Source organism: Dipodomys ordii, unplaced genomic scaffold (assembly GCF_000151885.1).
Source record: "Dipodomys ordii isolate 6190 unplaced genomic scaffold, Dord_2.0 Scaffold138, whole genome shotgun sequence".
NCBI lineage: Eukaryota > Metazoa > Chordata > Mammalia > Rodentia > Heteromyidae > Dipodomys > Dipodomys ordii.
This window is the reverse complement of record NW_012267354.1, coordinates 1,556,603-1,569,389: the sequence shown is the minus strand read 5'-3', so window position 1 is coordinate 1,569,389 and position 12,787 is coordinate 1,556,603. Positions and strand designations below refer to the sequence as shown.

General features: G+C 36.8%; 1 protein-coding gene across 1 annotated transcript; it reads left to right on the top strand.

Moving 5' to 3' along the window:
• Positions 1–3,893: 3,893 nt before the first annotated feature.
• LOC105997043 (olfactory receptor 14J1-like) lies at positions 3,894–4,834 on the top strand. The gene is given in 2 exon segments (XM_013031319.1): positions 3,894–4,224; positions 4,227–4,834. Coding segments are annotated over 2 exon segments (939 nt in total).
• Positions 4,835–12,787: the final 7,953 nt, after the last annotated feature.

Here is a 12,787-nt window from a genome sequence, read left to right as displayed (position 1 = left end):
CATTTCGCTGAAAGATCGTGGGGAGAACACCACCTTATTGCAGCATCTCAATTATCGTAAATTCCATGCAGAGCACATATGTGTCTTAGTCTAGATACTCTGTTCTATGTCAATATCCTACTTAAGCATTATAGATATTGGTGCTGGATACATGCTCTAGCTTTCTGCTTCAGGTTGTGACTTGTGGTCAATATATTTTTGTATTCAAGCATTTTATCAAGTCCACAAAACAAACACCAACTTGAACTTTAATTGCCATCAGACTGAATCACAGATCCATTTGAGGAGAGTTGATGTCTTAAAAATATTGAGACTTCCATTCCATTCTATGGTTCATGCTGAGAGTTCACATCTGTGATCCTAGACAATTGGGATGTGGAAAAGAGGAGAATGGAAGATGAGGCCAGCCTAGGCAAAACATTCACAAAACGGCATCTTCATAGTGGAGTGTACTTATCATTCAACTGTGGAAAAATGTATATAAGAAGATCATGGTACAGGGGCTGGGAAGGTGGCTCAGTGGTAGAGCGCTGCCTTGCATGCCTGAAGCCCTGGGTTCGATTCCTCAGCACCACATAAGCAAAAAGAAAAAAGCTGGAAGTGGCGCTGTGGCTCAAGTGGTAGAGCGCTAGCCTTGAGCTGAAAAGCTGAGGGACAGCGCCCAGGCCCAGAGTTCAGGCCCACGACTGGACCCACCTCCACCCCCCAGAAAAAGAAAAGAAGATCATGGTACAGCGTAGGCCAGGCATAAACATAAACTATATCTCAAAAAACTAAAGCAAAAGCTAGGTGCAGGTGGCTCACACCTGTAATCCTAGCTACTCAGGAGGCTGAGATCTGAGGCTGAGACTTTCCTGGAAGGAAAGTCCGAGAGACTCTTATCTCCAATAAACCAGTAGAAAACCAGAAGTGGTGCTGGGCTCAAGCAGTAGACAGCTTGCCTTGAGCTGAAGAGCGCAGGGACAGTGCCCAAGCCCAGGGTTCAAGCCCCACAACCAAAAAACAAAAACAAAAACTAAAGCAAAATGGTTGTGGCTAAGTACTTGTCAGGGAAGTACAAGACCCTGAGTTCAAACCCCAGTACAACCAAAAATACATTAACACTTCCAATTCATGAAAATGTGAAAACTCTCAAGTTATTTAAGTGAACTGTTCATTTTACCAATAAAATATGTTGTGGATGTCAACACAGAGATACTGAAAATATTTTATTCCACTGTCTGAAGTATTAGGAGCTTTTTTCAGATGATAAAAATGTTATGAACTTATAGTTCCCTATTTAATTTGCTTTAGGTAGTAAGCAATTCAAACTGGGCAACTGTTTCCTTACTATATTTTAAGTAGAAAACTAGTTACAAATTGTTTTGTCTTGCACTTTCTAGAAAATGCTGTGTGGTAGGATTTTAAATAAAACATGAACAATCATAACTTACTAGTAAATATCTAATATTTTAGTTATTTGAGAAATCTATTTACATGAAAATTTCATTTTTCAAATAAATCAAAGATACCTAAGGATGATATAAGTATTAAAAATCTCTTCCAAATCTGGGCACCGGTTGCTTAACACCTATAATCCTAGATAGTCAGGAGGCTAAGATCTAAGAATCATAGTTCAAAGCTATCTCAAGCAGGAAAGTCAGTCAGGCTCTTATCTCTAGTTGACCACTAAAAAGCCAGAAGTTTTGCTGTGGTTGGCCTTGAGGAAAAAAACTCAAGGACAGGAGCTCAGAGACAGAGACCAAGCTCTGAGTTCAAATCCCACAACTGGCGCACACACACACACACACACACACACACACACACACACAAACACACACACACAAGTCTCTTCCAAAAAGAGTAAAGAAAAGCATGGCATTGGTGGTATGTACATTTAATCCAAGCTATTGGGAGGTGGAGGCAGGAGAATGGTGAGTTCAGTCCAATCCAGGAAAAGTTTTGTAAGACTCTATCTTAACAATTAAAAAAATACATAAAGAAAATGGTTGAGGCACAGCTTTGTTGAGGCAATTAACATCTTAAAATATGTTTTTAACTAGCTTTGTGGAGCTATGCATCAGGCAGGAATCAAAGCTTTTGACAAAACGTGAAAAGTAGATTGTAGAAACCAGATTCAAACTTAGGCCACCTGAGTCTAATTCCTTCAAAATACCACAAAAGTCCATGTGCTTTCTTAATATAGTACAAAATGATAACAAGTGAGAAATCATTATCTGTGCAACACTTTAACAATATTAAGTGCAATAAAAAATTTCACAGAAACTGTAAAAAGAAATTTGTGAAACTTGAAATCAATAACATTTTTTCCTACTAATCCTATTTCTCCTGATTGGAATTTAAAGGAAAAAACCCAAGGAGAGAAAATGCAGAGTTTATAAGCATTGTTATAGACATTTCACAGTAAACTTTAATAGCCAGGACCACCTTGTGAGTTTTTCAGGCAGTACCATTAGATGGTTTTTAGGAACTCTGAAAAAATATATTCATTACCTTCAATATTATAATGAATGACTGAAATAGCTGGTCAAAATCTGAGATTCAATATCCAGGTCTCAAGGTTATATATAAAGATGACCACTGGCATCAAAGTATCTAGGAAACCCATTTAGAGGCTCAGTGACTTTACAACTCATTTAAACTTTGCTGTGAGACTTAGCTAGCAAAGTGCTTCTTCCCACGTGGAGCTCAGACCAGCAGCCCAGACAGCACCTGAGAGCCTGGCAGGTGTTCAGCTTCCTTCCCAGCTCTCACCTGAGACCTTCTGAATCAGAACTTTTCCATATAGAGCTTGCGCCCTGAATTTTCACAATTCTCTAGGCAATTCATAAGTCCTTTAAAGTTTGCAACCATGAAACTACAGGCAACAAAAATCTTATATTTGCCAACACACTCTGTCTTTATATGGAAATCCTAATGATCCCAAATCCAGGTGCCAGAGGAGAAAGAAAATGCTTTATTTTCCTCATTTGTCATGCATGTGTTTTGAAAGACACCATCCTATACCTCACCCAAGTCTCAACCGACCCTGTTCTCCAGGAAAACAAGGTTGGTAAAGTCTGCATGATTCCAGAAGAAATGTCAGAGCTACCCTGGTCACCTTGAAGACAAGCAGTGAGTTTTCAAATCTTGAATGAGCAAGAGGGAAAAACTATGAATATTCTGACAAGGCTAAGTCTTCAAATCAGTTTGGGAAATCAACATTTTTAATTTTAAAAAGAGAGGAAGCATAGCTCCAAGAAAATGAGCACATTTTGCAACTCATTATTCAATTTATGTATATTTAATATACTAATGAGCAGTGAAATGAAAACCTTTAAATTAGGAAATATTGATATGTATGTTTTTGTTTGAGTAAAGAAATATTCCAAGCTCTTCAAAGAATCTCTGACAAAGGTAGGTAATAGAGAAAAACCTTTACTGAACATTAGTTCAATTTAATTACAGGTTTTTGCTAAAAATCCCTTTGTGTCTTTTAAAATATATATTCAAAGTCAGGAAACTGGCTCAAACCTGTAATCTTAGCCACTCAGGAGCCTAAGAACTGAGAATCATTGCAAGATAGTCCATGAGGATCTTAGCTCCAATTAAAAACCACACAGCTGCAAATGGAATTGTGGCTCAAGTAGTTAAGCACCAATCTTGAGTACAATAGTTTAATGACAGTGCCCAGGCCATGAGTTCATGGACACACAAACACACAAAACACATACACAAAATAAATTAATTAGTAATAGTACCAATATATATTAGCTTTCAGATATGACTGGTTAATTAACAGAAGCTGTAGAATAAACAGTAATTAATACATGGGTAATTTATATAAGGTTTCTTTGACTAAATTTCACATATGATTTAATTTTCCAGGTGCTAATATAATTTGTATTTTCAGAATGATTACAACAAATGAAACCAGAATGAATGGATTCCTCCTCATAGGGTTGTCAGAGAACCACAATCTGCAACTGTTACATGCTTGCCTGTTCTTGGTGATGTACCTTTTGGCCTTGACAAGCAACTTCACCATCATCACCATCACAACCCTGGACGAGCATCTCCAGTCACCCATGTATTACTTCCTGAAGCAACTTTCCCTTCTGGACCTCTCCTTCATCTCTGTCACAGTCCCCCAGTCCATTAGCAATTCCCTCACAGGCAATGGCTATATTTCCTATGCTCAGTGCATGCTCCAGGTGTTCTTCTTCACGTCTTTCGCCTCGGCTGAGGTGCCATTCTCACGGTGATGTCTTATGACCGCTATGTAGCCATTTGCTTCCCGCTGCACTATGAGCTCATCATGGATGCCAGAAAATGTAAGAGTGCTATGACAGCTGTATGGGTAAGTGGAGGCATGACAGGAACTTTGTATATGGCTGCCACATGTACTATCACATTCTGTAAAGCCAAAGTAATTCATCACTTCTTCTGTGATATCCCCCAGTTGATCAAGCTCTCCTGCTCCAATGATTACCTTGCAGTCATTGGAGTAGATATAGTAGTGATTATAGCAGCCTTACTCTGCTTGGGCTCCATTGCCCTCTCCTACTTCCACATATTCTCCACAGTCCTAAGAATACCCTCTGCTGAGGGCCGGTCCAAGGTCTTCTCTACCTGCCTGCCCCACCTTTTTGTTGTCTCATTTTTCATCTCCTCAGGCATCTGTTCATATCTCAAACCAACTTCAGACTACTCAACTGACTTAGATATTTTGCTGTCTATGTTTTACACAGTAATTCCCCCAACACTCAACCCTGTTATCTACAGCCTGAGGAATGAGGCCATGAAAACAGCTATACAGAAGTTAATGTTGGCTAGAGAATTCACTAAGAAATAAATGAGTTTTTCATGCAATTATTGGATCACCAATATTACATACCAGGACATTTTTAGTGGAATTCCTTTAATACATAGTGCTAATAAAAAAACAAGCAAGATACATTATATCCATAAACTGCTTTGATGAATGGCAACTCCTTTGCACACTTACTTAGTGATTATAAAAATACATGTTTAAAAGTGATATTTTTAGTTTATACTATCTCTTCCTAAAGCATACATGTTCATTTCTTGTGTTAGAGGTATTTTTCCTTAAGAATGAATATGAGTTTTAATAATCATGGCAAGAAACATTAACTAATATAACAAACATAAGCACAAAAATTATCTATCATATTGTATCCACTCAGTTATTAATGGCTTAATCCATCTACATATATATTATACATAACATATGTATATATATATATATATATATGTTTCCTTTTTTAATTGTGTACCAATGATAGCTTTCCACACAACTTTTATTGTGCCAGTGCGGGGCTTGAATGTAGAACCTTGGAACTGTTCTTAGCACTCTATCACTTTGAGTCACAGTACCACTTCAAGTTTTCTGGTGGTTGACTGGAGATAAGAGTCTTAAGGACTTTCTTGCTTGGGCTTCCTTTGAACCATGGTCCTCATACCTTAGCCTCCTAAGCAGCTAAGATCTCAGGATTAAGCCACTGGCACCCAGCTCTACACAAATTTTCAATGATTGCTTTCATTAATCTGTTGTTTTGAGCCTACTGAATGAAATAACAAATATATTAATTCTTACACCTGTTTTTATTTTGAATATTTTATTTGGATATTAATTTTTTTGATGGTACTGAGATTTTACCCCAGGGATTCACAATTGTTAGAAAAGCTCTCTAAATTTGAACTGTGCCCCCAACTGGTTTTGCTTTAGTTAAATGTACAATAGGGTCTGGCCTTTTAAGTGAGTCAACTTCAGATTTTCATATTCGTACACATAGCTCCTACATAATTAAGATTACAGTAGCATTCCATCACATCCATGTTAAAATGCGGAATAAATTACTAGCTCTTAGGAATAAAAGAAAGCTATTTTTTTACCTCTGAAGTAGCTAGAATGAAGGTTGGCAAGGTTTATTTTATTATTTTTCTCATTAAATAATATGATGTTGTTGATTTTTGCATGATTTAAGTAGAACGCTAATCTTCAGTTCATAAAGTAATTTTCTTTATATTCTGTTACTCTCATGGATGCCATTTGAATGTCCTCACTCATTTTAGTAAATATCAGATCATTCCAGAGATCAATCGTCATTCAAAATACATAAGTAAATGGAAAGCTCAAAAGGATTAGCTAGAGGGTTTTCTGAGCAAGAAAAGGAACTGAAGAAGCAGGAAAAGCAGAAAGGACGAAGTACATCCAAAGTGGGAGCTTCCTGAGAGTGTGTAACCCATAATAAAGAGCCAATGTTTTCTCTATCTATTCTGGGAACATATTGGGTTTTATCAATTAACTTTTAAAAAGACGCTGGCACCAGGCACTGGTGGCTCATGTCCATAGTACTAGCTACTCAGGAGACTGAGAGGGGGCATCCAGTCTGAAGCCAACAAGGGTAGAAAAGTTAGTTAGTGAGGCTCTTATCAACAATTAATCAGCAAAAAGCTGGAAGTGGAGATGTGTTTGAAATGATGCCAGGGGAAAAAAATGAATAAAACTAGCCAGATTTTCACAGATTATTTTGTTCACACTTAGCTGTACTTTTTGATCCATTTGCATTCCCAATGTCATTAATTTACATAATTATGCACTGGCAGCTTTAATTTATTTTTGTGTTAGAAAGGATATTTTTATACTATAATGAGCATTTAAAAGTTTTATCTTTGAGGAACATTTTTAATTCCCTCTATTTTTCCTAGTTTTCACTTTCAAAAACTTTAGCTGTTATCATATCTCATTACTTCTTTCACTTATTTGGAAATTTCCTCTTTTATTTTCTTATTTTAAATTACCTATATAACTTGTCAATAGGAAAATTGTATTTCTGATACAATTATTTAACAGTATTTGTCATCATCAAAGTACCAAATAGATCCTGCTCACATTTTGATTTAGAAAATATATATTTGTGGTTAAATTTTCTATATTTTATATCCATCTCTGTCATTTAAAATATCCCAAGAATTAGTAACTATTCTTTAGTTTAAGTCATTCCTGTTATGTCAATATTGTACAAAGTGGCCTAATCAACCTCATTGAAAGCTATTGAATAGTTGTAGGGTAAGTAAGGGGTAGCAGAAACTAAAGCGTATGAGAGTGTGGGATACTATGGTAAAAGCCCTTTGAAAGCTTAATATGAAATAATGAAGAATATCTTACAAATGAACGATATGAATGGAAGATTGGTCTTCCTTAGTGTGAGTAATATTGGGAGGAAACAGTGAATGGAGGTGGTAAAAGAAGGAAGTGAAATATGGTGCTAGTACTCTAAGAACATGCACAGAATAGTGAAAACTGTTGCAATTGCTTTGTGAAGGAGGAAATGGGGATAGAATGAATGATAAAGAGAATTCTGATCAAGTACTCAAGCATGTGTAGAACTGTCGCAATGAAACCTCCTGTACTACTAATCAGTGCTAATAAAATATATTAAAGAAACCTTTTAAAATATTTAATGGAAATCAATTTACTTTAGAAAAGTTGAAGGGTGACAGTACTGAGGTTTAAACTCACGACTTTGGGTTTGTCAGGCAGATGGTGCACTATTTGATCCAGGCCCTCAACACATTCTACTCTGGGTTTTTGAGATGGGTCTCAATCAGTTGTTTACTTGTTTATTTGTTTATACTAGAATTTGAACTCAGGACCTCTTGGTAAACTTTTTGTTCACAGCTGGCTGTCTACCACTTGAGCCATGTTCCATTGCCTATTTCTTCTGGTTAACTGGAGATAGATTTCTCTCCTTAGGCTGGCTTCAAACTTTGATCTTCAGATCTCAACCTTCTGTCTAGATAAAATTATAGTCATGAGCCATCAGTGCCAAGCTCAATAATTTTTTTCACCAGGTCAGTAGTTTTATAATTCAAAAAATAGTCAAAATATTCTCAACGACATTTAAAATTCAACAAATACATTGAATCATAAAGATGTCAACTTTAATAAAATGTTAGTCACTGATCGTCACCTCTTTGGTAATGTATTCTTGCCCTAAACAAATCAGTCCTTGTTTATTACATTGTAAAGTTGGTGTTTTCCAATATCTTTTCAGGAAGTTTTGTTATTGAGCATTACACACTTAGCTCTAAATACACCTAAAATCTTTTTCACGAATAATAACAGAGAACAAGATCCAAACCAAAGAACTAGTCAATGATTCCAGAACAAATCACTGAAAGACCATGGGGAAAGAAACACATCATTGCAGTATCTCATTTATTATAAATCCAGTGTGGTGTGTCTTAGTCTAGATAATCTACTCTATGCCAATATCCTACCTAATCGTCATAAATATTGATGATAATGGTTATGGATACTTGCTCTAGGTTTCTTCTTCAGGTTGTGACATGTGGTTGCATGTACTTTTAGGTTATTATACATGGGGCCTGAACTCTATGCCTGGGTGCGTCCCTCAGCTCTTCAGCTCAAGGCTAGCACTCTACCACTTGAGCCACAGCATCACTTCCGGCTTCTTTTTCTGCTTATGTGGTGCTGAGGAATCCAACCCAAGGCCTCATGCGTGAAAGGCAAGTGCTCTACCCCTGAGCCACCTTCCCAGCCCTATACAATTATTTTATCACTTCCACAACACCAGGACCTATTGAAATTTCATATCATCAGGCTGAATTTACATATCAATTTGAGGAGAATTGATATCTTAAAAACATCAAAACTTCCATTCTATGGCTCCTGCAGTGAGTTCACAGCTGTGGTACTAGCCAATTGGGATGTGGAAAAGAGCAGAATGAAAGCTTGAGGCCAGCCCAGGCAAACATTCTCAAAACCACATCTCCATTAATAAAAACCTGAACATAATGGCATACACTTACCATTCAGCTTGGGGAAATCTAAATAGGAAATCGTGGAACAGACTAGATCAGGCATAAACATAAACTATATCTCAAAAGAAACTAAAGCAAAAAGGGTTGTGGTTAAGTACCTGTCTGGAAAGTACAGACCATGAGTCCAAATCTCAGTACAACTAAAACTACATCAACACTTCCAATTCATCAAAATAATCCCCAAATGGGGCAGTGTCATTCTTTCTGATGCAGGCATAGAATTTCATTGTGTATAGATACCACATTTTCTTGATCCATTCATCTACTGAGGGGCGTCTGGGTTAGTTCCATATCTTAGCTATGGTAAATAATGCTGCAGTAAACATAATTGTGCTGGTACCTTTAGTATGGACTTGTTTGTGATCATTTGGGTATATGCCCAAAAGTGGGATTGCTGGGTCATAGGGGAGCTTGCTTTCACTGTATTTGATGTTGGTATAATTTGTGGAGGGGAAGGAAAAAAACACATTGTTTAAATAGGGATACAGGTGGACCCCTTGCAACAATGAGATGTACAAGACATTATGTCAAAAAACAAACTTTACAATTTTGGCTGGAGCGCGGGAGGGGGAATTGGGGAGGGATGATGGGAAGCGATGGGAAGGGGAAACAAAGGAGGAGGCAACCATGCTTGATAAGAAATGTACTCATTACCTTGCCCATGTAATTTTAATCTCTCTGTATGGTATTTTCACAATAAAAATTAATAAATTTTAAAAAAAAAAGAAAAGAATCCCCAAATTATTTAAATGCTGATTAGTTTTAACAGCAAAATATATTGTGAATGTCAGCACAGAAATATGGAAAATGCTTTGTTATATTGATCAAAGTAGTTGGAGCTTTTCTCAGGTACTAAAGATGTTACGAATTCATATTTTTTCTATTTATTTTACTTTAGATAGTAAGCAATTCAAACTGTGGAACTCTTTCCTTTTAAAAACAAAACTAGTTATAAGTTGGTATGTCTTTTGCATTTGCTAGAAAATGTTGTGTGGTAGCATTTTAAATGAAACATCAATGATTAGAATTTATTAGTAAGTATCTAATATTTTAGTCATTCTGTAAATCTATTTACATGAATACTTTCATTTTTCAGATGAATCTAAGACACACAAGGATGATATAACTATTAAAGGCTCTTCAAAATCTGAGCACCAGTTGCACACACCTTTATTTCTTGCTACTCAGGAGTCTGAGATCTGAGAATATGGTTCAAAGCCAGCCCAAGCAGGAAAGTCAATGAGACTCTTATTTCCAGTTAACTACTAATAAGGAACAAGTGGGGCTGTGGCTCAAGTGGTAGAATGCTAGTTTTGAAAACAAAAAAAAATCAAGGACAGAAACTCAGATGAGACCAGGCCCTGACTTCAAACCCCAGGATTGGCACACACACACACACAAATAAAAAATCTCTTCCAAAAAGAATATAGAAAAGCATGGCATAGATTGAGGCAGGAGGATTGAAAGTTCAATCCAGTCCAAGAAAAGTTTATACAAGTCTCTATCTCAAAAATAAAAAATAAGCCTGGCACCGGTGGCTCACAGCTGTAATCCTAGCCACTCAGGAGGCTGAGATCTGACAATTGCAGTTCAAAACCAGCCCAGATAGAAAAGTCCATGAGACTCCTATCTCCAATAAACCACTAGAAAACCATAAGTGGCGCTGTAGCTCAAGCAGTAGAATGCTTGCCTTGAGCTGAACAGCACAGGGACAGCACCCAAGGCCAGAGTTCAAGCCCCATGGCCAACAAAAATAAATACATAAATACACAGTGAAAATAAAAAAAGACAGAAATGGAATGGTTGAGGCATTGTTTTGTTATGGCTATTGACATCTTAAAATCTTAGAAACATTTTTTTCAAAATCTTTGTTGAATCATTTTCTAGGCAGGAACCAAGGATTTTGCCAAAAAATAAAAGGTAAATTGTAGAAGTGGGATTTATACCTGGGCCACCTGAATTTAATGCCTTCATAATAAACATATAAATCCATGTGCTTTCCATAATTTAATATGTTATAATGACTAGTGATAAATTTTTATGTCTAACAATTTCAATAATATTAAGAACAATATAAATTTCACAGTATTTTTAGAAAGAAATGACTGAAAACTTGAAATCAATAACATTTTTGCCTACTAATCCTATCTCTTCTGATTTGAGTTTAAAGAAAAAACCCAAGTATAGAAATGTCAGAGTTTATAAGCATCATTGCAGAGATATCATGATAAGGTTTAATAGCCAGGAACACCTTGCGAGTTTTTCAAGCAATACCACTAGATGATTTTCAGGAACTCTCAGAAAACATATCCATTTCCTCCAATATCATAATGAATGACTGAAATAGCTGACCAAAATCTGAGATTCAATGCCCAGGACTCACAGTTAAACATGAAGATAACCACTGACATCTAAGTTTCTAGGAGGCCGACCCTTAGAGGCTCAATTACTTTAAAAAATCCTTTAAATTTTCCTGTGAGACTTTCAGAAGTACATGACTAAGCTAGCGAAGTGTCTCTTCCCCTGTGGAACTCAGACCTCCAGCCCAGGCAGCACCTGAGAGCCTGGCTGCAGCTCCCTACCCAGCTCTCACTGGGAATCCCTGAATTTTCACAATTCTCTAGACACTTCATATGTCCTTTATAGTTTGTAACCTTTAAAACACAAGCCACAAAATCTTATATTTGCCAACCCACTCTGTCTTTATATGGAAATTTCAGTGATCCCAAATCCAAGTAGCAGAGGGGTAGAGGAAAGGATTTATTTTCCTCATTAGGCATGTATGTGTTTTCAAAGACACCACCCCATACCTCCCCCAAAAAGCCTCAACCAACCCTGGTCTCTGGGAAAACACCATTGGTAAAGTCTGTTTGGTTGTAGAAGAGATGTCAGATGTTATGACAACCTTCCATAGCTACCTGTACACCTAGAAGACAAGCGGTGAGTTTTCAAGTCTTGAATGAGGAAGAGGGAAAGACTATGACTAAGTCTTCAAATTGGTTTAGAGAACAAAGACTTTACATTTTAACGTGAGAGGAAGCATTGCTCACTGAAAATGAGCAAATTTTACAACTCATTATTTATTTCATGTATATTTAGTACACTCATGGGCAATGAATAGAAAAACCTTTAAATTAAGAAGTACTGATATTCATGTGCTTATGCAAGTGAGAAATCTTCCAAGTTCTTCAAAAATATCTCTGAAATCAGTAGGTGGTAGAGAAAAACCTTTACTAGACATAAATTCAACTTAATTATAGTTTTGTGCTGAAAGTCTCTTTGTGTCTTTTAAAATACCTGTTCAAATCCAGGAAATGGTGGCTCAAACCTATAATCTTAGCTACTCAGGAACCTGAGATCTGAGGATCATGGTTCCAAGCCAGCTCAGGCAGGAAAGTCCATGAGACCCTTATCTCCAATTAAACACCTCAAAGTTGGAAGTAGAATTGTGACTCAAATGGTAAAACAGTAGTTTTGAGCACAATAGTTTAGTGACAGTGCCAAGCCTTCAGTACAAGCTCCAGAGTGGACACCAAAAAAAAAATGATAAAAGGAGGAGGAGGAGGAGGAGGAGGAGGAGGAGGAGATGTAATAATCATCTTTGTAGTAGATGTAGTAATCATCTTTGTAGTAATCTATATGATATAAAAATGACAGGTTAATTATGAAGAGGTGCAGAAATAAATGGTGATTACCAAATGGATGGCTTATTTAAATTTGTTTGACTGAGTTTCACATATGATTTCATTTTCCAGGTCCTAAATCCAACTTGTATTTTCCAAATGGCTATGACAAATGAAACAGATATGAATAGATTCCTCCTCATGGGGTTTTCTGAGAATCACAAGCTGCAGCTGTTACAAGCTTGCCTGTTCTTGGTGATGTACCTTTTGGCCTTGACAAGCAACTTCATCATCATCACCATCACAACCCTGGA